Source organism: Mastacembelus armatus, chromosome 6 (assembly GCF_900324485.2).
Source record: "Mastacembelus armatus chromosome 6, fMasArm1.2, whole genome shotgun sequence".
Classification (NCBI taxonomy): Eukaryota; Metazoa; Chordata; class Actinopteri; order Synbranchiformes; family Mastacembelidae; genus Mastacembelus; species Mastacembelus armatus.
Genome location: NC_046638.1, coordinates 15,478,896 through 15,503,139, shown reverse-complemented (window position 1 = coordinate 15,503,139; position 24,244 = coordinate 15,478,896). Strand labels below are relative to the sequence as shown.

Genomic DNA, 24,244 nt, shown 5'->3' with positions numbered 1-24,244 from the left:
ATGGAAGTGGAGCCTCAGAAAACACCATATGATCTGAGGCCTTGCTTTACTGAATCTCCTTAAACATTTATTTTTGTTTCAAAGCTCCAAGGTTCTATTTGCTTTCACAATTGTTTGTAAACATTTGATATGGCTTATGTTGCATTTTACATTAAGAGAGTGCATTAAATATTAAAGTCTCCCAAAATATGAGGTTTACAAGAGGTGCTGTGAGGCTAGAATCACTGTTTTTATCCACAGTGGTATTTAGCCTGTTCTATTTCTGTGCACTGGCATGCATTAACAAATCAGATAAATATTTCACATAGGGATTTGGTTTGGAAAGAGCTTATAGCAATATAGAAAACTGTAGTTTAACACTTACAGTTGATTAAATGCTAGATGTTTCAGTTTATATTAATATAATGTTAAATGCCAGTGTATGCCTATTTTGGATTCTTCTTGCATACTTTACACAATAGAAAATCAGACATGTGACATGAAATGGGAGAGAGGGGATCACATGGCCACCATCTTTGAACCCTGAACCCCCAGAAAACACCTTTATAAAGTGATTCCGGTATAAACAATGGAGATCAACCTCTGCAGTTCTGGTTCTGTGCAACTTGTATTACTTGTATTATTATACTTTAAAGACCTCAACAGTCATTTTTAGTACATTATTGCCTCTTTGTGTTTTCTACTGATAGTGTTTTCTTGCTGAACTGCAGTGGAGGCAGCACAAAAGACAATTTCATATTGAAAAGACAGGTAGGAATGCCAATAGGAACACAGATAGGAAATAATATGAATAAATTTAGTGCATTGGGTAATAGGTACAAAATAAAATGCAAAAAAATTCAGATTTTTGATGTGGTCAGCATGTCTTACAAACTATTCCTGATAGACCATTAACCAGCCCTTGGATAACCTTTAAACATTCTGACCTGAATGCATTCTGGGCACACCTTGTTTTAATGTGCATTTTTCCTGATTTTAGAAAATCCTGATCCCACACATCAACACCAAGCATAAATGAAGTCCATGTCAGAAGCCTATGTAGGTTCCATTAAAGTCAAATGAATACTAACCAGACCTAAGCAGAATAAGAGACCATATCAACTTCATGTGGTCTACTGTGTCTATTTGTGTGTGTGTGACCGGCTCTCAGCCAACTCAGCGATCAGTCACCATGCTAGACAAGCTAAAGCTGCTGATCAATACTGTGGTTTCTATTAGGTCTGCATGTGTGTTTAAGCATTAAAGAGTGACTCTGCAGAGTCCAGTTCACTTCATTAATGGGCACCTCAGCTGTGCAACCAGAATGTTCAATGCAAGTACAGTGCAATGGCTGCCATTTAAAGGACTGAAGATAGCTTACATTTTGCTGCATCATGGCTCAGCCTTCCACAGGAGTTTATCTAACCAGCCATGTGTCTGATTTCACTTCCTAAATGTACCCACATGTATGGATGTTTTTTGCATGCTGCTCTGTGGTGTGCTTACGCCATCCACCCTGCTGGAGCTGAATTTCAATCAATATGGCTGCAGTAGGAATAGAGCATATCCCATCCATCTGCTGTACCTCATCAAGCTGCTGTTGGCTGTTGCTCTGAGTTAAAATTAGACAAGAGAAAAAGCTTCTGTTTGATAGTCCAAGCAAGGAAAATAAGTATGGATAATTTGGTAGTACAGTGGGGGTCATGCTTACACTCACTTCACATGATATGTTTAGGTAAAACAGATGGTTGGACCCTGTGTCAACATCTTCCCTGTTCTTTCCCTCTATTACTTTTGTAAATGGACGTGGGGAAAACCGTCATCCATCTCTGACAGACTGATCGGAGGCTCGTGCTGAACCACAGTCCCTGTCACAGCCAAAGTCTTCATTAAACTGAGCTGCTTGTGCAAGATAAAAGATGGCCATTTGTTAAGTCAGTGGACATGGGAAGAGAGGGAGGCATGGTGGCAGATTGGGGGGGGGGTTAAGCAAGGAAGAAGAAGAGGCACAGACAATTAGAAAAAAAGGATGTGTGAAAAACACAGAGAACGACCTTGAACCAATGCAGTAACTCGCAAGTTGTGAAATGTCAGACACACTTTCAAGGTTATGCCCCTCAGCCCTGCCATTTCTGCGAATCCATACTGTCTCCATGCATGACAGCCCTTACCCGTCAGCCGCTGAATGATGCATTTTTAACTGTCAATGTGCAGTAAGCATCAAATCGTTGCTTTCAGTTCAACATTTCTGACACTGTGTTTGCTCTTCAATAATCCATATGCATAATGCATATTGGTGGGGAGATATATTTGAAAAAGCACATTTAACATTCATCGCCTCCCTCATCTGCTGCCCTTTCTTCGTTCATTATAAACACACAAATACACAGTTAAACTCCCCCCTCAACCTATGCACAGCATGAGGCCAATGAATGTTTTCTCTCATACAGAGTTAACTGTCAGCTGTTCTTTATGAGCAGATATCAACTTCCCCGATCCTCACCCATGGCTGCATCCACGTGTGGTGGGGCTAGCTGATGGTACAGTGGTGTGTATGACTGATACATTGTTAACAGCGCCAGCCGGATGCCCATGCTGCCTAACCTCACATGCACCCAGAATTTAGCATGCATCATCAAATGCATTAGGCGTCCCATTTTAGAGCCGCTCAAAATAGAAAGCGGGAGGGAAAAAATCAGGGTTTCATCTGCTTTGTTGTGTAACCTAAAGAGGGTCTTTCTCTCCTTTTTTCTCCCATTCTCTATTCTGTAAATTGAAAGGCATTTAGCAATACAAAGAATGTGTCCAGACCTGGGAGGCTTTAGCAAAATGCATCTTCTGCCTTTTTAATGTTCTGTCCCTTTATGCCAAAAGACTTCAAAGGTACTGTTAAGCTTCATTATTTATTTATTTTTTCAACTTTTTGTGACTATAAATTGTCTGTGTGAATTGTTATCTGCCTTCGTTTGACAGACTGGTAACCTGTCGAGAGTGTACCCAAGACCCATTCCACAAAGGATAAGTGGGTGTAGCTGATTGCTGGTGTACCTGTTTTTGTCATTTCCTCCTGCATTTAGAGGTTTTCCTGAGGGAAACCATACCTGCTAGATTTGGGATAAATTTTGTGAATTTACAGGGGAATCAGACACACCGTGATTTTGGGTGACCGAACAGGTTTTTGCATACAGAAAATTAATTTGTAGATGGGTATTTACAATTTAGTGATTTCTTAGTATATGAATCTGACGATTTCTTTTTCTTCTGCTTTAATTCATCTTTTGACTCCATATCATTTTGAAGTTCTCTCCCCAGCATTGGCTGCAGTTTGCTTTGCTCCTGTGAACTGTACATCATGGTGTGTTTTATAACTGCATTATCACTCATTTCTCATTATTGTGTCTTATAAATTTCATAAACATACAGTGATTCCTTCTTATCAGCTTGTGCTATGTAAAAATATGAGGTGTGCTGTCGAGTACTACTGTGTTTGTACTTTGCATGTGCTTTATGTCCTGGAACACACTGCTTTTTTAATGTTTCAAGTTGCTTTTGGTCCATCAGTCCAATAGGCAAACTGAAAACAGAAGATATTGTAAACATAAACAAGAAACTCCAATCTCAGTTATTTCGTGATGTACTAAAAATAAAAACTCTTCTCCTAACATCTTGTTAGGCTTAAATTATAAACTTTAATATTCAGACTTGGGATGTTCTATTCTTTCCCTGCCAGCCTGTCCAGGGCTTCGACTATGCCAAGAAGCACATGGGCCGAACAGGTGATGAGGCCGTCTCTGTTACTAAGGAGACCTTGGTGTTAGGTCTGCCTGTCCGAGATGCTCCACTGTCACTGTCACTGGATAAGAAAGTCCACCAGGATGGTACTGCCAGTAAGAGGCCTCCGTCTGCTGACATCCACAAAGGAGGGTAAGATAGTTGACTCATTTATTTGCTTCAGTGTGTTCCCGTTCATGGCTCATTGGTCAGTTTATTACTTTAATTCCAGTTTAATAATTTTAGTTATTACTTGTTTTGTTCTCCAGCAAATACAGAGAAAAATACCTCTCTGTTTAGCTGCTGAATGCTCCACTATGTTGATCAGCTGAAGGCTAAGTTTGTTTGTTCGTCATTTGGTGCTGCTAGTGTAACAGGTTTATCAAAGCTTTTTTCTCTGATTGCAGCTGCCTGCTCCAAAATTTCAACAACCCAAACGGTACAGACTGTAGGATGTTAAACCAGAACAATAAGCTAATGCTCTTTGTGCGTATGAAAGGACTGGCAATTCTCTGTTTGTCACTATAAGTGAATGCTTAAACATTACACATAGTGATTTGAACCATTGTTAATATAATTAAGATATAAAATATAATGAATTAGTACACACCAAAACACTGTTATGTGTGTCAATTTTGAAAACCCTCATTTGTTGTTGCTTTGAAAAATCCTGCCTATTAATTATGTTTTAAGTAGACTACTAAACGCCTTTGTGCCATAATTTGGTTTGGACACATTAGAGAACACCAATTTGCATATTTAAAGACAGACTCCAGACACCAAACAGTCCTAAACTGTGCTGTGTTTCATAACACTAACAGCTGGCTGGGAGGAGGTTTGGTGATTATGATTTTTTATTGGCTGATGAATGAACGACTGAGATTCCTGTCAGAAACGGAGATAGAGAGACATTAAAGAGACATTATAATGCATAATTCATCGCAAATGTGGATTTTTTTTTTTTTTTTTGACAAAGCTTATCATCATTATAAGTTGTGGTTTTGCACAGGTAAAAACAGAGCTGATGCAGACATACAGTACAGTCCTGTTCCCAGCAGGAAGCCTTGTGGAGGAGACCTGTAAAGTCTCGAGCAGCTGTTTCAGTCAGTGAATGAAGCCAGTGACAAAACCCTGAGCTTTTCAACGAGACCAGACGACGATGTTTGTTTGTGCATTTCTGTTTAGTCAGAGAGAAGCCAAGAGTAAACAGTGCAGACTCTGACAGATTGATGTGGTCTAAAGATAAGTCCAGTGTTAACAAGGAGATGTTCTGAGATAACACAGAAAACATGGATAGAGTACAATGCTACCGTAGGTTTTCAGCTGTAAAAGTGCTGGGTTTAACAGTGATCTGTTTGTACTTTGTTAGAGCAATGAAGGCTATAGGAAAATAGAAGTCCCACATGGCACATTTAATCATGAATAAATGATTGCCACAGCTGTAACTAAACCCAGACATACCCATATTATAAGAGGAGTATGAGATAGAAAATAATTTAATCTAGATGTTTTCCATCACGTTCAGGCAAAAGTCTGGCTCACTTCTGAATACGCATATATTTTCTTTAAATGAACAGATACTAATTGTCATTGCTTCACACTTATAGCTCTGTCAAGATTGTTTTTGTTTCTGACACTGCAAACCCACATCCCTGTGGTTAATTCCAGGAGATTCTGTGGTTAAATTAAACTCTTTTGATGAACATTTTTTTTGCCATTTTTAGGAAGGAAAAAAAACTCTGTCCTCTCATTAGCAAAAATTACCAGCACTGGAATTTACACAGACTGCATACTAATGAATGTCAAGCCTCTGCTCTTGCCCACACATTTCAAATTATGCGGATAACATGGAATTAGATGATTTCTTCTGCCAATTTATGCAGTCCTGACTAACTGCCAGGAAAGAAAATCCATCCATTATAATTATCTACAAGAAAACGTATGCAAAATAATTTGTCTGAGATTTCAGAGGAAACAAGTCTGATATCCCTCTGACCCAGAATGAGTGTTGGTACTTCACTTTTTCAGCAAGAAAATGTCTAAAAACTGGAACAAAGAACATTTTTGCTACACAATTTCAAAACAGAGTGGGGATGTTAGTGCTTCTTCTCTATGCAGGTTTTGTAATGTGTTACAAAGTTTCAACTAAAATGACATCTGACTTATATGACCTATATAAATTGTATTTATATATCTGTTGTGCTACTGGATTTTACATGCACCAAACTTTTTTGTTTCCTCATTTCCTCTTTTTTTTTTTTTAATGCATGACTGATAAATATGATTTGTAAACCTTTCTTTGAATCACAGAGTTTAAAATGTATTTACTAAAATGCTCAAACCAGTCCCATACCCATAAGACCTCACTAGGATTATGAATCATAATGCATGTATGCATGAAGTCTAAAAAAATTAGAACAAAACGATGAAAACATTTTAAAACTTTTCCATCCCTGGACACTGCTCTGCTATAAGCTACACCCACGCATGTACCCACATTCAATGGGGGCATCTTTCCTTAAGGTAGTTTGGAGTCCAAGTGAATCATGCATCATGCCTCCTCTCACAGAAATGCAAATTCAGAAAAAAACACACACAGCCTCATATTTACACACAACTAAATGAAAAGGGATGGAGGTGGGATTAGTTGTGCTTTGCTTCTCAAGGATGAACACATGTATATTTATAACCCTGTCTATAGCCATGCCAGAGGGAGCCATTCAGTGTAACGATGACAGTGTAAAATGCTACAAGAGCTGCCATAGTGTGATAATCAGCTTTACCAACCCATACATACGCAGACACATCTTTTGGGGCACCTTTTTTCAAAGAAGGTATCGTAGGTTATTCTACCACCTGGGTGTACGCTAATTAGGAAATGTGGCAGTATCTCATCCTCTAACCAGCCATGTTTGGAGTGCAATTGGATGAGAAGGGAAATTTCACACCAAAACAATAACAAATTATGCAATTATTTTTGGACTTTATAGCAATAATTGAATAGAGAACAAGACTTCAGAAGTCTATTCATATTCACAGATGTGCTAACTCAGACAGCAAGGCTAAATCATTCCCCTAGTGTATATATTGGAGATTTTTTATTCTATGGTGAGGAGTAAGGTGATATTTTTGGATTGTGTCATCACTAGCAGGTGTATTGTGGACACTAATGTGGAGACCATTTTTACACCTTAAACAGCCCTTTGCATTGTTACATTCTTAGCAGAGAGTAGCATGGATGCAGGGGACATTACTGCACTAAATTCCAGTGTAGATTATTTTTAGCCACAATGTCATGCTGAAAGTTCATACTCCAGGTAATTACAATTACACACAATAACTGTTTATATTAGTTTTGTACTTAGACACAAGGCACAGAAAATGTTGACATCACATGCTCACAGTGACAATACTGGTGTTTAGCAGGTTTAGCATGTTATCATATGCAAAGTTGCTAATTAGCATTAAATACAAATCACAGCTGAGGGCACTGATGACTTTTGGTGAAACTGTGTTAGAAACGTGGACAAATATTTCAGCCACAGATTGTTTGCTCGTCTGAGGAACGGGAAACATTCAGACTGAATGCTAACCATGGGGGTTTCATAGGGGGAGTATTTATTCTGCACACTGCATCCTCTAGAGAGCTGCAGTGTGTGAAGCACAAAGAAAAAAAAGAGAGGCAGAGAAATGCACATGACTTTCCAGCAGTGTGATTATTGATTCTGCTGCTTGTCTCTCCAGCCTTCCCAGACAGTTTTATATGGCGCACATGCTGTATTTCTCCCTCCGTCCCTCCGGCTCTATGCTTAATGCCACATGACTTTTATTGCGACTCGGCAAGCCATTGACCGTTACTCTGGCTGCATAGTGTGTTCACACAGGAAGCGTGTTAGCCTTGCCTCTGGCTCTGTAATGTCTGGTGCTGCTGATCTGTGCATGTCACACCACCTGTAGCTGAGCCTGTCATGTTGTGTAGCTCCTGCACCTTACATATCTTGAGGCTGTGTGAGTTTGTGTATTTGTGTGTGTGTCCTGTATGCGGTCTACGTGCCTGGTGAGCGTGAGGCAAGAACACAGAAGATGAGGGCTACTCTGTGAATGTCTTCATAAATGTTTTCGCATAAGTTTATTGATGCTTTTAGAGAATTGTGCACTTCCATGTAGTTGCATGTAAATGTCTTTCTATACATGTACAAGCCATTAACAGATTTTAGTTCGATACATGAGGTATTGTAAAGCCATTTTGACTGGAGCTCATATTATCAAAGAGCTGTTTGAGGGTTAAGACTTGATTTTAGTGTAATGGACTAAAAATGCTTTAGGGTCCTGACAACTATAATAAGACCAACACGTGTGATACATGAATATACACTGAACTCTCTACATTAAAACCTTTGGCTGTTAAGCAACTTGCCTAACAAAATCAGGATTGTTACTGCTCTAGTTGTCCTTTGCAGTTGTCATGGAACATTCCTTACATTTTGTTATGCACGCTGCATGATTTTATGAGATTAAACTCGTGAATAATGAAGAAAAAAATGTGGGATTGCAAACCGTTTAATAAAAATAGTAATCAGTTTATTATCTTGATCTCAAAAATCTCAAAAATTGACAGAAGAATTACCATGTGCAGTACACTGAAACAGTACAAGGCTTATAGAATTTGTGCCACTAGTGCCACTTTTATGAGCCACTATTATCACTGATTTATTGTCTGACCACCAGCGATGGGGCCACAGGGGGTGAAGGGTGGCATGGGCCCATCCCTTAAATTTGATTGTCACCCTTGCTACTGTCAGAAAGTAATAGGTCATTGGCTAATGTGTATCCAGGGCCCCTGGAACATAATATGTACTATATGAAGTGGCTGTTAAAATTTCATGGGAAAGACAATCAAATCACTAAAAAGAAACACTAGACACTCACTAACAGACACAATATCACCAAAAAGATTCGGTAAACAATCACAAAGTTGCACACTGTTTGTAGAATATTAAAGTGTATTTATTCTGCATTAATTTATGAACATTCAATGCATCTGTTAACCTGTTTTAGGAAATAAGGTCTTCTTTTAAGTCGCTTCACCAAATATAAGTATTCAAATTTTGAATTGACATAAAATACCCATCTCTACTAGTAGCGGTGATACATTTGCCAACTCAGCATCCATCTTAAAACCTGCTCTGAACTGTCTCCATCTTTCAAAGGTATTTCCAATATTCACCCATGTTTTACCCTGTCTCTGGTTATGGAGGCTTTTAGAAGATTGCCAGTGCTTTTTTTGTAGGGTAGAATCTAACTCTTGATCCAGTTTGCTTGCTTGCTTCCATGGCTGCAGTGCACCGTGTTTGCCTGCCAATTTGTTTCATATCTGGCAACCTGTGGCGTTAAAATAGTTCTGCGCAAATGAGCAGTGGGCGGAACCACACTGGCCAAAACACAAACAGACGTTCTGCTGTGAAAAAGAGATTTCAAAGGCAGTACAGGCAGTAGCATTGTTGTCAGAGAAGCCGGTATTCAACTTTGCGTGTTTCTTGAATCTCTGATGATGTATCATGTTTATTTTAGTATAGTAAATAACTTACATATTTGTATGTGGTTTTCGGCCATTGTATGTTCACATACTCACATACAGACACAACAAAGCAGTAAAGCAGATCTGAATCATTCTCATTTTTTGAAATCCTCTATTAATGCTGTTTCTATAAAACTTATAATTAAAGTTGAAAGATTTACTGTTTGTGTACTCGCTGAGATTCACAAACTCTCCTATCCCCTCTCTCCCTCACCTCTCTCTGTTGCCATGGATACTACAGGCGGTTGCCAAGCGAGGAGGACGGCTCTGTGTCAAGTAACGGCTCCGGGAAACTGAACACCAGCAAGAGCTCTTCAGCCCGAAGGACGGCGACCGGCAGTAGCAGCAAGAATGGCAAGGAGGAACTGCACAAGAGGAGCACCAACGGTGAGGAGGAGGGGGCCAGGAAGGAGTGGGGTTAAACGAGACATAAAGAAAAGATAGACAAAGATTATAGACTGTGAATATTAATCTAAAGAGGGTTTGCCAAAAGAGTAGGTACTGAGAGGATAGATCCACAGAAAGAATCCGTCCGTTGTGCCCACCACAGTCTGTCATTGTGATAAAAAACTGTTGATCACCAAAATCTCATAAAAAGAGCGAGCATACTCATAAGTACAGTGACTCAACCTCCTGCTGCATCACGTAGTCTCAGTGACGACAAATATTAGTGTTTCTTTTTAGTCACACGCTCTCATGAACATGCTCATACATAGTGGATGCTAGTGTTTGCTGAATCACGATTGGTGCTACTCAAATCCATACAACCCATAGCGTATCCTTTTTGGATTAGAATAATGTAATGTTTCCTTAATCATTTGCTGATGCCTATTAATTTCAACATCATTTGGATTTTTCAGGTCATGTTCCCAGCTGGTTGCTAGTTATGGTGTTAGCAAGTTATTAATAATAGGTTATTAGAATTATCCACTACTTAGGTTTAATTTTTCTAAGAATCTCTTATTAGAAAGTGGTCCTAGTGTGGCCCAGGACCACGCTGCAAGAAATGTGATCACTGTATCACATAAAAATTCATACATTTCCTTCAGAGCTGAGCAAGTAGGAAAACTGTACAATATTTGTGAGCTCAGGTGTTCTCTGTACTGACAGGTTGGCGAAACAATAGATCTTTTTTACAGTACACAATCTGACATGTCTGGCATGTGTTAATTATCCACAACTGCACATCGAAAATTAATGCTGTTTTCCTACATGGCTAATTAGCTACTGTAGCAGAAGCGCTACAAGAATGGTGACAAGACACAGGTCATTGTAGTTTCCGTAGTTATAAGTGCAATGTGAGTTGCACTGTGGGTAATGTAAGCATCAGGTTTTCAGGAATGCATTAATTAAACAAAAGGATATTTCTGGTTCTGCTGTATCAATTTCAAGTCTTTGTTCTTTTAAACTTTCTGTGTTTTGAAAAAAAAGGTTGTAGTAACAAATAGTCAGTTTTACTTGATTCCCTGTCACCACTGTGCCTTCTACAGTGTTGACTGAAAAAGACTTTCTATTGAAATGAAATAAGAATGTTGCTTTTTAAATACAGGCTATATGCTGCACATGCTTTTATCTACAGTACCTGTTATCAGTGGGGACAGTAAATATACTGAATTTCAATTTGACTTTTTCAGCAGATTATCATTCAGATCACAATTGGTTGCATAAACACTACTCTGATGAACATTGCAACATTGCATCTGTTCAGTGACATTCTAGGACACTGTGATTTTCAGACTCTTTCGCATCAGCAAACCGGTGTTCACAGTAATTTGTGTGATTTATAGTGTTTATGCAAGCGAATGAATGAATGCCCATAGGAGAGGAGGAGAGGATGAGTAATCGTTCCATTTTCTCACTACTGTTGACAAAGAGTCAGAGATGGACAGAAGTAGTTTTTTCAGAACAACGAGAGAAAGATGGAGAACAGAATATACACCAGAGCGCAGTTAAAGAAGATGGAAGATTGATAAAAAATTTAACAAGGAGCACAGATGTGATATAATACGATGTAATACAATCAAATGCAGTACAAATTGAAAGATGAAAAGAAGAGAAGAATCACTGACATAAAATAATGCAGACTGCTGTAAAGGCTTCATCTTTAATCAATTATAAATGCATTTACAACAGCTCCAGTAATTCAGTGGAGCATTGCATTGTGTATTACCTGCAGACACAAAGATTATTATTTCCCCTGCATGTGTTATGTTCTCAGATTGCTCTTTTGCTTTAAATATGATCCTACCCTAGTGATTTTATTTCCTGTTTAAGACCCTTTCCACCCTCCTGTCTGTATGCAAAATATGAAATATGAGTTCAAAAACACCCATACCAGTCTGTATAGCTCAGTAAATCATACACTGTATCTCATTTGTTCAAAGTGGAAAAATGATGAGTGATTTTATGATGAGTTATATTCTAATAAAAACAATGACATCTCAATCAGTCAAAGATGCTTCAGGATAATCAGCAAAGAAGTATGGATACTGTTGCTTACCCTTGGTTCATTCATTGGGATTTATGTGCATGTTGTACACTGCCAAGCCAAAGAACAATTGTGTAGAGAGAGGGTTATTGTTGGATCAAGCGGTGTAATTATTACAGGTACATTTTAGGTCCTTAGATGAACTTTCTAGAACTTTGTAGCACTTCACTGTCGATAGCTGAACATGTGGAGATAATGGGAAATGGAAAAGGTGAGAGAAAACGGGGCTGACATGTAGCAAAGGTCCTGGTATATGTCGTATCGATTCTCAAATTGATCTTCACCCTAGAATCAATCCTTGGCTTTTCTGTACATCTAAAGGTCAATGACACTGGTCTTTCTACAGGATAAAATTGCAACGTGAATAGTACTGAGCCAACAAAAAACAACAGTACAACAGTTTTATCCCTACAGCCATGTTGCTAATGTTTCTAAAAATTCATCTTTCTGCTTATAGCAATAGATAAATGCAGACATAAGGCAGTTAAACAGTTAAAGTACTTGTCAAGAAGCTGATGTCAAACAGATATCAACTGAGTCATAATGTTTATCTCCCTGTACAGAAAACAGAAATGCCCTTAGTAGCAGTTGCTGCGAAATGAAGTTATTCTATTCCAGTAATTCCAGGTGTATTAAGATATAAACAGAAACAAGGAACAGTGTATTCTAACACCACCACATCTGCTCATGAAAACACTTGGTTTTGTTTAGCCTGCTTTATCTGTTGTAATCATAGTTGAAACTGCTTCAGCACATAGATAATGAGACGTCACATTACCTGTGTTCGTCTGTGGTTAAAAATCCAGTTCACAGCGTCTGCTGCTTGTGACGCCACCTGTCCTGACCTTAACTACAGCTCTGTGATAGGCCGTGAGGGAACAGAAACAAATAAAGCAGGCTGAGCTGGTGACAGTGTGGGCTTGGAGCTGAGGTAATGGTAGACTGTCATAGCCCAACAACTAAACAGTCTGCTACAGTACATGATGACAGGCATGCATTGAGTCACAGGTAACAGTACAACATAGCACTGCCCATCTGCTAATCCTCCCAAATATATACACACATAAATCGGACACGTCATATAGAGTTGATGTTTTCTCATCAGAGGAAGTGGCATAAAACTGTGTTTTTTGACAGTTTTTAGGTTATTATTGCAGTAATATATTTTTTATAGTCTTATTCCAAGCAAAATATCATGGTTTTGTATTACATGGCAGCCTAGGCCACTGTGCATGTGGAAAAAACAAGACCCAGAAGGATGAAAGCTGAAAAAAGCTGAAAAAACAACTTGTTCTCAAGAAAACCTATAATATTTAGTTTTGTCATTGCTGCCTTTTCTGTAAGAAATCCTATTTTCTGTAGTTCTGTTTCATTGCTAATTTTTTTGTACTTTTATCATATACACAATAGAATCAACATTTTTTTGCTTGTAGTCCTAATAAGGTACTTAAATTACCTTACTGTATTTGCCATTTCTTAAAAACGTTAACATGTTTTTCAGACGCTTTTTTAACAATAGGAGCCAAATATGTGTGTTGAATATTATTCAAACAAACATTATTAGTACTTTCTCACCGAGGCAGTTTTATAGCTGGATTGACCTGGCACACAGACTGGAAACGAGAAAACAATTGGGCTGGCTCAGCACATAGCCATCCATTAAATCATAACTTGTCATTCTTACATTTTTTTTTTTTGTACAGGTTAAATAAATAAGATGTGATGTCTTGGTAATGTTACGTTTTTGAGAGAGCCAGGTTTGCTAAGCTAATTAACTCCGTGTTGTAGACATGAATACGGTAGTGAACTTGTTTTACTCACTGCCAAAAGCAAATAACCACATTTTCCAAACTGCAGTCTTTAGCCTTTGAATGCGCTTTAATAGGACATCATACTATTTTTATCTACACTTTTTACTTTTTTTAATGCCAAAATACTGTATCCTTTTGACATTACCCACAACTTGCAATAGATCCATTAACATTTTCTTGGAACTGCTGTGATTGGCTAAATTTTCAAGCACTTTCCCCATTTTGAAGACTTTTATATTATTATGCAGAATAATACCACTGTGTGAATAATTGGTAGAATTTGTGATCATTCCTATGATTGCAGTTTCACAGCTTCCTGGAAGGATTGTCTTTCTCTGCACTAACAAATTTATTCTATTTTTCCAAGACCCATATGAAGACCATTCAGGCTCTCTGCGTCTCATCACCATTAAGCCCATGACAGCCCAGCCAACCTACTCCTACCCATCCTCCTCCTCTCACAGCCAGGACTCTGTGGTCATCAATGGAGAGGTAAGTGTGCACATCTTTATTGTACTCAGTGGTGAGGTGAGCCTACAGTACAGATTTTTAAAAATAGATGATTAAAAAAAAAAAAACACATATATCCACATAGTGAGTCAACTAGAACATTAGTTATTATGATTGGGAATGCATTAAAACTGGTTAGCATGCCATCATAGAAGTCGTCATCAGCTCGAGGTGACTGTATGCCTACCCTTCTTCTACTGTAGTGTTATCATAACATCTCCCCTGGAATACATTGCACTGATACATAATTTTACTGATGTTACTGTTGCTACAGCACAATCACTATGTTTCCTCTGCTCATATAATATATCACCCTTACTGTGACATTTCTTCCACCCAGCGTGTCACCGCTCACTCTTTTCCACCCATTCCTCCCAATTCCACCTCTCTGGACCCCTCTGCAGCTGAGAGAGCAACACACAGGCTAATGACAAATTATCTCTCAGTTCATCTGCACATTAGCAGAAACTATTGTGTTTGGGGTGTGACAGGCTGGAGGGGATGTTTGTCAAAACACTGAAATGAAAGGATAAAACAAGTTTTCAAAAAGGAAAGAGTTCCTAAAAAAATAAAACAACGCTGCTTGTAAGAAGAAAAAAAAAGGTGCTTAAATTTCTTGTTTGCAGGTTAACCATGGTGGGTTGAAGCAAAAGTCGGACATTGAGCACTACAGAAACAAACTCCGTCAGAAGGCACGAAGGAAGGGCTATGGAGAGTTCTCGCTATCTGAGAGCGGTAGCCATGGTTACAGTCACCGCGACACCAGGCACAGTCGCCACAACAACAACGGGAGCAAAGAACCAATGACCGCTGAGGAGAAGAGGGCCTCGTTTGCAGGATGTCATAAGAGGTATGGGAGTAGGCAATGTTAGGGTGTCAGCAAATTGATTATACTTGAACACACAACATCAAATATCAAATCACAGTTCTGTTTCATTATTGAACTATATAAAGTTACTCTATTTTTGTTCATTTCATTTCATCATTATTCAAGCAGAACACCAAACTGTGCTGACTTTATTTTCAGGCCGACTGAATCTTACTTTATGACATAGTTTTAAGAGTTCATGCAGTTATTGTTGAATCAATAATAATTAAATGTTAGATAAGTTGTTTTTTTCCACCAAAGATCTACTGTCCATCGGTAGCTGTAGTTGCTAAGCAACAAGTAAGGAGTGAGTTGTATTGAGGGTAGCTTTATTGTCAGCACATTAATATTTTATATTTGAGTTGCCCATTTTGCTTCTCTTTGTTGCTAACTGATTTAACATGTTCAGCCTTTACACAGTTTGTGAATTCTTTTTTATTTGTTTTTCAGACAAGGAAAAACTTTTGAAAACACTTACTTGTCCTCTGAAACTTAGATTTCAGCACCAGTGTGTGACAGTGCTTTGTGAAATATATTGTGTGATATAGATAATGAGGTGCGAGATATAGATAATGAGATGAGATTTTCTTACACCTGTCCACCAGGTACTCCCATCCACGCGAGCCCACCTATTGGAGCAGACAGTCTCTGAGCAGCCCAAGCCCAGTGGAGACCGAGATGGACCTGCTGGTGATGAGAGAAAGATCCAGGAGAGGCATCCGCAACAATGGCTATGATGTGAGTAACTGGACAAGTCATGAACCTTCTGATGTCATCTGTCATCTGTTCTTTGCAGTATTTTAAAACACTGAGCCAGAAATATGGAGGCCAGTAGCATACAGGAACATGTCAGATGCAGGAAAGGTCACGAGAAATAGAAAAAAAATTTAAGAAGCGTTTTTTTAAAAACTGTTATTTTCTGCAAATACCTCTATAACCCCTGGATTTAACCAGAACCAAAGGTCCACAAGTAAAGGATGTGAAGGATTTAATAGTCCAGAAATTCAGAAAAATGTCCAGCAGCAAGACCATGCCAAGCGTTGACGAAATCTGAAGTTGGATTCTGTAACAAACTGAAATGTAGCAGTTCAGGTCCAACCACTGACCAAGTGAGTCATTCAGAGGAGTAATGAAACCATGGCTGAATCCTTCCTCTTCCAAATGGGTCACACATGGTTGTGTCAAACTGCAGTAATAAAATTATCTTCTTGGTGCATTAATTACTTTAATCCTTTCTTTCCTTCCTTTAACTCCGGTGCTCTGAGCTCACACCTAGAGCATTAACAAATTACCTTTTGATGAACTTTATAAACCTGCACCAAACAGAGATAAAGACAGGAGGGGAGGATGACTAAAAGATCAGAGAGAGAGCAATTCCACCATCAAAAGAGAAGGGAAGGAAGATATAGACACAAAAATGAAATGGGGATAAACAGCGTAAGCGTGAGTGAAATCTCTCTATGCTGCTACTCTGTTACGCTGCAGTAACAGCATCAGCCGTTCTACCTAGCTGAATGTCAATGACTCTGAATATGATTATAGCCTATTCTTGGATTCAGATAGGAGGCTTGATAGTAGTTAATGACTTTGGATGCGCCAAACTGTTGTCAACAGCATAAAGAGAGCAGAATGTGTGCACAAGCATGTGTGTGTCTCAGTATGCATACAGCAAGTAAGTGTCTTATGAGTCTGGCTTTTATGCTTTGGTATTGTCGGTAAAAGCCAATCTGTTTACATACAGATATTTAGGGCTATACTTGCCTTCTTCATATTTGTATGTTTATGGATAGTATATGTGTGGATATGCAATGTGTTATGGTTGGATAATAATTTAATATTATTTACTGGAATCCTGTTGTGATGATATGATCTGATTTTGTTATGGCTTTAGACTGTTCTGTTGTCCAAATCCTTTATTCCAAACAAATTGTAATTAAAAACTGAAAAATTATTGAAATCTGATGAAGTCAAATGAATATTAATTGCACTGACATTGTGTATTATGTGGTATACATCTCTAATAGAAAGTAACACCTATAAATGTTGGGAAATATTCTGATTAATTGAGTGATAATAATTTCAGCAATATTACAGTACCCAGCCACGAGATTAGTGTGTATAACATCTTACATGTGTTTTATGGCTCATTCCCTAAAACTCAAGTGCTGTACTTATAGGTCTGCAGTTACATACCAGGAGGATGTGGGGAAAATGGAATTTGTGATTCAGTAAAAAGAGATTTATTTACATATTTGTGTTTTGAAAGAAAATATAAATTTGTAGAGGTGTGAAGCTCCACTGCCTGACACCAAAATCCTCTGTATATTCCTGAGGATATGTGTTTTTTAGGAAAACATGTTGCTTGAATTATCAGCAACTTGTTTTTCGTGTCCATATTCTCATCATTTAACAGACAAGCTGACAAGTGTGTGTGCTTCCTCCACAGGGAGAACCAGAACCCTTTGAAGAGACCAATGTGGACCGTCTGATGAGCTCTCTGGGTTATGGAGGTGGATCTACTGGCACTGGAAACGGCAGCTTAGGGGTGAAAGCTCACCGCGGCTCCGACTCCTCCACACTTAGCTCTCAGCCATCCATTGATGAGGTCCGCACACAGATGCATATGTTGCTAGGCAACGCCTTCAGCCTGGCACCTCCGGACCATGACCCGCCTTCTCCTCCAACCAAGTAAATTCATATTTTTCCACAGATGATGTATTTTCCAGCACATCTGCATGATTTACAGTATTGTGTAGGAAAGAAAAGAGAGAGGCGCCTTGACACACAATTTGAACTCAGTCAAACTCAGCAAAAGTGCAGCATCCCACACCCAAGCTGTTTTTCACAAACCAAGATATATTTTAAGTTATCTGAACATTTTTGCTTCTTTTTTGTTAACTTTCCGGTCTCTTATCAGCAGCCACCGCCATCGCCACCACCATGCCCACAGTGCTTACAACCCCTCTCACACCAGCCACTACAGTGATGGAGTGACCAGTGCTCCAGGGACCATGAACCATCCTTGTGGGGGCAGGCAGAGGAGCACAGGCTACGAGGACATGCACCAGTGTAGTCTGCCCAAACCAGTAAGCACAAAGCAGAGATTAAAGGCTCTGTTCGCCCAAATTAAAAGAAACATGCATGTAGTGAGTGCGCAGATAGTTTTAGTTTTATTTTTCCAGGTTGTGTGATATCTATCTCTAAATATCTACATCCCCACTAACACAATGGAGGTCAGTAGTTTTGAAACATTTTGTCTTTGGAACAAAATATAATACACTTTGCTGTTGATAAGCTGTTTTAATAGGTACTGTTTCTTCAGTAGAATGAAGTGCTACTGTCTGTGATCTGTGGGTTTGATAAAATTGTGTGAATTAAAAAACTACAATTCTTTTTTGAAAGAACTTAATTTAATTAGAGTGGAGTAGTAAATTAGCTTACAGTAAGTTTAGTGCTTAACGTGGGGCCTACTCAGTGTTATATCTCTAAAAACCTGCAGTGTTGCTTCAGTTGTTTGTCAAAAGATTTTATTATGCTGGTAAAAACCATGCAGAAAATTAAAAGGATGCTTAATAGTGGAACTTCTTTCAGTCGGTCATGGAAATTTAGATTTTCTATAGATTTTTTCACACGTTGAATAGACACGGTTAGACATGTTGGTGCTCCTTGCATCTCACTGAAACAATGCAAAGATTTGACTGTGCTCTCAAAGGTCATTACAATGTTTGCACACAAAGACTTGTGCAGAGAGTTTAAACATTCAGAAAAGCTGCCATTACTGCTGTCACCATGTTTACTGCCAACAGCTGATCAGCAAGGGAGAGGCTTTACAGAGATTAAAGAGGCTGAAGTCTGAACACCCACCAACAAATGAAGTTGCTTCGTGCAGCTTTAATTTGCAGGAGCATTAGATCCTCCATCTGATTCTCTAGCTCTTTCCTGGGATTGGTTTAATGTTCCTTCATCTTAAGAAAGGTTGCTTTGTATATTGGTATTTTGTACTCATACTATGTAGTCCAGATGTCAAATTGATGTATAAATAATGCTGTTATTTGTGCAGGGTTTCCGGTTTACCCAGCTTCCCGATATGGGCATCGGCTCTCCCCCACCACTCATCCCCTCAAGACCAGGACCACCACCTGGAACCTCGCTGCGATGGTAACACCTACACTAATGAACATACAGACACATAAATGTACTGGAATAGCAAAAGAACATATTAAAATATCTTAACTCAGAAAACAATTTTAACCAAGACACACTGTCTAATTTCTGTTATAGACATTGACAAAAGAGGATGTTCTGTCTCCCGTACCAAAACATCATCTGCATGAGCATGTAGCCCAGAATTAGTTTAAATTTGATCAAAATATTGAAGGAGATATTTACATATGCCTTTTAAAGAATTTCTGACTCCTCAGCCAATTAAAAAAGTAGTGCAGTGACTGTATCAAATCACTGTATTAAAAGAATATACAATTATTAGTGGAGAGTACACAGAAAGATTCACCACTGAAAAAACACTTCAGAATATTAATCAGCATCATTTGAACTCAGTGCCTTCCACATCCACTCTCTCTGTGCCTCTCACTTCTCTCTCTCACACCCATATGTTAGGCTGCATCATTTGAACCAAACAGTGTCGTCATTTAAATGCTGTTGCTGTGTGCACCCTGTTACTGGGCACTTTAGCACTGCAGAGAGTGATTGACTCTTGAGATGTTTTGTACTGTGAGGAGAGACATGTTCGCCATCTAGTGGATAAAATAAGAAAACAACACTCAACGTTATCCTGTTCCAGCTGTGATGTGCTGCAGACTCACAGAAACAAACTCAGAGCTCTGTTGTAAAATTTAGGATATCAAATGAATTACAGGATTTTAAATGTATAAGAGACACCACCATTATAACTCTCTGGTTACCATTCAATCAGAGCTATGGGTGTGACCATTATTCTTACTTTAGAAACCAGAAACAGAAATGTGTTAGTACTTAATCACTCAGCTTGTCCTAGATCAGCATCTCTGTACCCTCAGGGAAGAACAGTGTAGCATGTTGATTCCTCTTTAGCATGAACTGTGCAGCATTAGTGTGCACAGTACATCCTGGTCCTGAGCTCAGGTAAGCACATAATCTGTCCGGTCCTTTACTGTAGTGTAACATGGACAGTAGCCAGGGCTTTTTAAGTGCAGAGGAGGATACTGTATTACAGAACGTAGGAACACATAATTAACGTATGTCACACTGAAAATGGAAAAATGTGGTATCCATAGAGAGCAATAACAAGGATCTGGAATAGATAAATACTGTGCCTAAACACTGTTTGGAGGCCTTCCCTGTCCTATCAAGAGTACAACTCTCAGGGGACAAATGGAATCCTTTTATTTTTGTTGGTCTGAAAGCGATTCATGTACTGTAATAAGCCTAGAATGTAAGCTCAAGCAATAAGAAATGGACTAGTACTAATTATCTCTTCAGTACTTTTTTGCACAGAAAATATGATGGGTTGAGCTCAGCATATAAGATAAGACAAGAGACAAGACAAGATGAGATGAGATAAGATAAGCTTTATTAATCTCTGAGGGGAAATTCAGGAATTTTACTACATATTGTGTGTTTTGCTGCATTTGATTATATGGTTTAGAAAGATATTTCACAAAGCCACATGAAACTTCACTTAATTACTTCGTTTAATTTTTACAGTAAAAACTGAATCTAATTTACAGTTTTGTCTCTTGCTTTGTCTATTATAATGTAATATATAATAATCATTTCATGTATAGCATGTATGTATGGATAAAATAGGTTTTATATATCTATATATATACATACATACATTCTCTTCGTGTTTCTGCAACTCCATTCAACGTTTCATAAACTATTGATAATTTTTAAACATATTTATGATTGACATATTCATCTTTCAATGGCAGAGGGGCATTAGGATTAAGCAAAGCTTTCCTCCATGAAAAAATTAAAAAAAAAAATTTAACTGAGATTTGTCCTCTCCAAGCTGACATCTCTTTTTTCTTTTAAATTGTTGAGTAGTTTTCTAAAGATGATGATGATGGTAGTGATGATGATCATGATAATGATAATGATAATGATAATGATAATATACTGTATCAGGTTAATCTCTGTCCCTCCTCTGCATTAATAGTTCCACGCCCGATGTCAGTCTGAAACCTCGTGTGTCAGAGTCTTCAGACCTGCAAGCCCAGCAGCACAATGGCGCCCCCTACCTGCCACTGTCCAGGACCCCCTTCCCTGCCGTCACTGTCGATCAGTCCATCACCACCTACTCAGGTAAGGTAGAATGTTAGACTGAAATGGAGACTCAGTTATGATACAGGCTCATTGCAATGCATAAATCAATCTTTACATCTCATAGGAAACCCAATAACAGCAGTCTATGCTATATCAGCTAACCGCCCGGGATACTCGGACTACTTTGTCATGTCACCGCCGTCCTCATACCGTAGCCCGTCCTGGATGTCCTACCCACCTGAGCCAGAAGACCTGCCGAGGCAATGGAATGACACACCGGTGAGACACATACATACTGAGCTGCTTTATACGTTAATGCCCCGAGCTGTGAACACATTATGTTAGAGTGTTTTCTAGTGTGTAAGGAAGTTCTTCTCTTCCCCTGCAGAACTCACGTCACCTTGAAACCATCTGCTGAAGTCATCTGCCTCTGGCACTGAGTGGAAACTGCAGATTGATTGGTTGGTCAGCTCATTTCAGCACAGCCATTATACTATGCTATTCTTGTTTAGTGACAACGCTTCACCAAATTGGTTATGTTTCAAATCTTTATTCCTCAAAGAAAATAGCAAGGTTATCTCCCAGTGCTGCTATGTGGTGGCTCATTGGTGTGTTTTTAATATTTTAGGGGCAAAAAATAGAAGTGTGCAGCACGGAGGAATAAACTAAACCAGGTTCTGGATTCACTGAATAACAATGTCTGTCCTTTTCATGAAAAATTGCTGTGGGAGGCTGTTGGTGAGAGAGAGAGGCTGGGCAAGGGCCAGTCAGTCACAATCCTGAACTTTCTATTTTCTCTCAGCTCTTCTGTTTACTCTCCCTGGCATTGTTTCACTGTTATGTAATATTTCATTCAATAAAAATGTACTGAGGATAAAAGCTCTCCAAGCTAACCAACCTGCTAAGGTTTAGCAGTCTTATCAGTCATTATGGGGATGGTAAGTTTATCCACTTTGTGTAAAATATGTATTTGCTGCACTGTGATGGACTGGTGACCTGTCCAGGGTGTACCCCTGTCTTTCACCCAAAGAGAGCTGGGATAGGCTCCAGCAGGTCCCCATGAATAAGTAGGTATAGATAATAAATGAATGAATGAATGTATCTGCTCAGCTCTACTTTCTAAAGCCTCTCTTCAAACCGTTGCTCTGTTGTGGAACTGTTTTTACTCTGAAAGCGGAGGAAAGTAATAATCTGTTAGTGTATGTGCTTACTGTTTCCCTGCAGGTGTGTCTTTGGATGGACAGAAGGCCTGCTTTTCACTTAAAACTCTGGAATTTTTTCATTCCTCGTTCACTCTGGCCCAGCCGTCCTCCTGTCTGATTCATTCCCCACATTATCTGCAGTTGCCTCTTTTCACAGTCCTGGCCTCTGTCTATACTCCCTCATACCACTTCATCTGTCCTCATCATGCAGAACTCCTCTGCCCCATAAGCCCCTTCACCTGGTCAAAGCTCCTTTTCAGTCTTCTCACCAAAGCAAATGCTCAGCCATAATTCTCCCTCTCTGTATTCTGCTCCCTGAGCCCCCGGCCTCACCGGCCTTTACTGGTCCCTCCGGGCACCTATTCACTTTCACTATGTAGACTGCCTCTTCTGTGGTGATAACCACTGTACATCCAGAGGGCCCTCACACTGCTGAACTGAAATAAGCTGAGCTGAGCTGAGCTGAGCTGAGCCGAAGTGTGAAGCTCTACTGTGCATCCCTGCCTGACAACACTTGTGCAATGTGGATGAACAGGGTGAGTACAGTTCAGTGACATGCAGTGAGATGAGTTCTCTGCCCCAGCATTCATGGTACAGTAACTGCCATCCGCCCAGCACAAGATGGCACACAGCGCTGTGTTATCAGTACATTAGTGCCCCAGCCATGGCCAGTGGTCTCCTTCTCCTCTGAGCTGGAATGGACTGGAACAGCCTGGATTTGTCCTCAAGGTCCACCAAAAAGCCAGGAAAGCTGGACTGACTTAAAACTGTGCTTTTTTGTTTTTTTTTTTGATTAATCCAAATTCCTATGTAAACCTTCTACAGCTGGTTAATATGTGTATTTTAAACTTAAGTGAAGAAAAAAATTAGGAAAAAAGACTAAAAAAAAAAAGTCTCGTCTCGAGCCGTCTCAATTTCAGTTTTTGGATATTTGTGTGCTTTTGTCTTTTACTTTTGTGCATTGATTATTATCAATGGAATACTGTACAAAAAAGATGTAGTGAGTGTTTTCTCTTTCACTCACCTTATTTCAAGGCAAAAAAAAAAATTATTACATTCTTTAAAGCAGAGAAAATGGCGGCTTTGTTGTCTGTGGTTATGATGGCATTTCTGTACTTTTAAAAAGAATTACTTCGTTTACCTTTTTCCTTCATCAGCAATGAAAACAAGAATTAGTCACCATGTTTTGTCAGTCATCTGATTATGAAGTTTTTGTCTGCTAACAATTAAACAGACCTGGGTCAAATACTCAAACTATGCTCACATGCAGTTCTGTGATTTGTAGCTTTGCAGTCACTGCAGAAAGTGTTCAACCCTTCAGAAAAGGCAGAAGGAAAACATTTATACTGCAATGAGTTGAGTTAGAAGAAATTTCAATCCTGGTTTGACTCAGGTCTGTTATATTATGTGAGCACACCAGTATTCTTAGAAAAACAGTTCATTTACTTGAAATGTGTCTACTGTATTCTACTGTATAAGGAACTTTGACTTTAGGTTATTTTGGTCTTGATAAAGAGGAATGAATACTTGGTCATTGGACTATGGTGTAGTACTGTTCAAGAGATTGCAGGCTTGGATGAGCTGCATTTGTAATGATTAAATGTATTACTGTATATAGCAGATAATTTAATGAAGAGATTTATGCAAGTAGTGTTGGAGGGGGACTCAACTTGACAGTGTTCTGATGCCATTTCCTTCCTTTTAGTTTCACTGCATTTATGATGGACTGTTTTTGAAACTGCTTGATTTTCTGAAGGATGCGCCCATTTT

At 39.0% G+C, this 24,244-nt stretch overlaps 1 protein-coding gene across 1 annotated transcript in view; it reads left to right on the top strand.

Moving 5' to 3' along the window:
* The window catches only part of kiaa1549la (KIAA1549-like a), a 75,571-nt gene extending 52,282 nt beyond the window's left edge, over nt 1-23,289 (top strand). The window contains exons 13-24 of the mRNA XM_026311769.1: nt 3,710-3,903; nt 9,570-9,715; nt 13,995-14,119; nt 14,764-14,987; nt 15,611-15,743; nt 17,452-17,693; nt 17,926-18,091; nt 19,066-19,163; nt 21,166-21,311; nt 21,397-21,551; nt 21,661-21,733; nt 22,497-23,289. Of these exons, the coding sequence (XP_026167554.1) occupies nt 3,710-3,903; nt 9,570-9,715; nt 13,995-14,119; nt 14,764-14,987; nt 15,611-15,743; nt 17,452-17,693; nt 17,926-18,091; nt 19,066-19,163; nt 21,166-21,311; nt 21,397-21,551; nt 21,661-21,690 (1,659 nt within the window). The 3' untranslated portion in view covers nt 21,691-21,733; nt 22,497-23,289. The remainder of the gene's footprint in view (nt 1-3,709; nt 3,904-9,569; nt 9,716-13,994; nt 14,120-14,763; nt 14,988-15,610; nt 15,744-17,451; nt 17,694-17,925; nt 18,092-19,065; nt 19,164-21,165; nt 21,312-21,396; nt 21,552-21,660; nt 21,734-22,496) is intronic.
* The last annotated feature ends 955 nt before the right edge of the window (nt 23,290-24,244 follow it).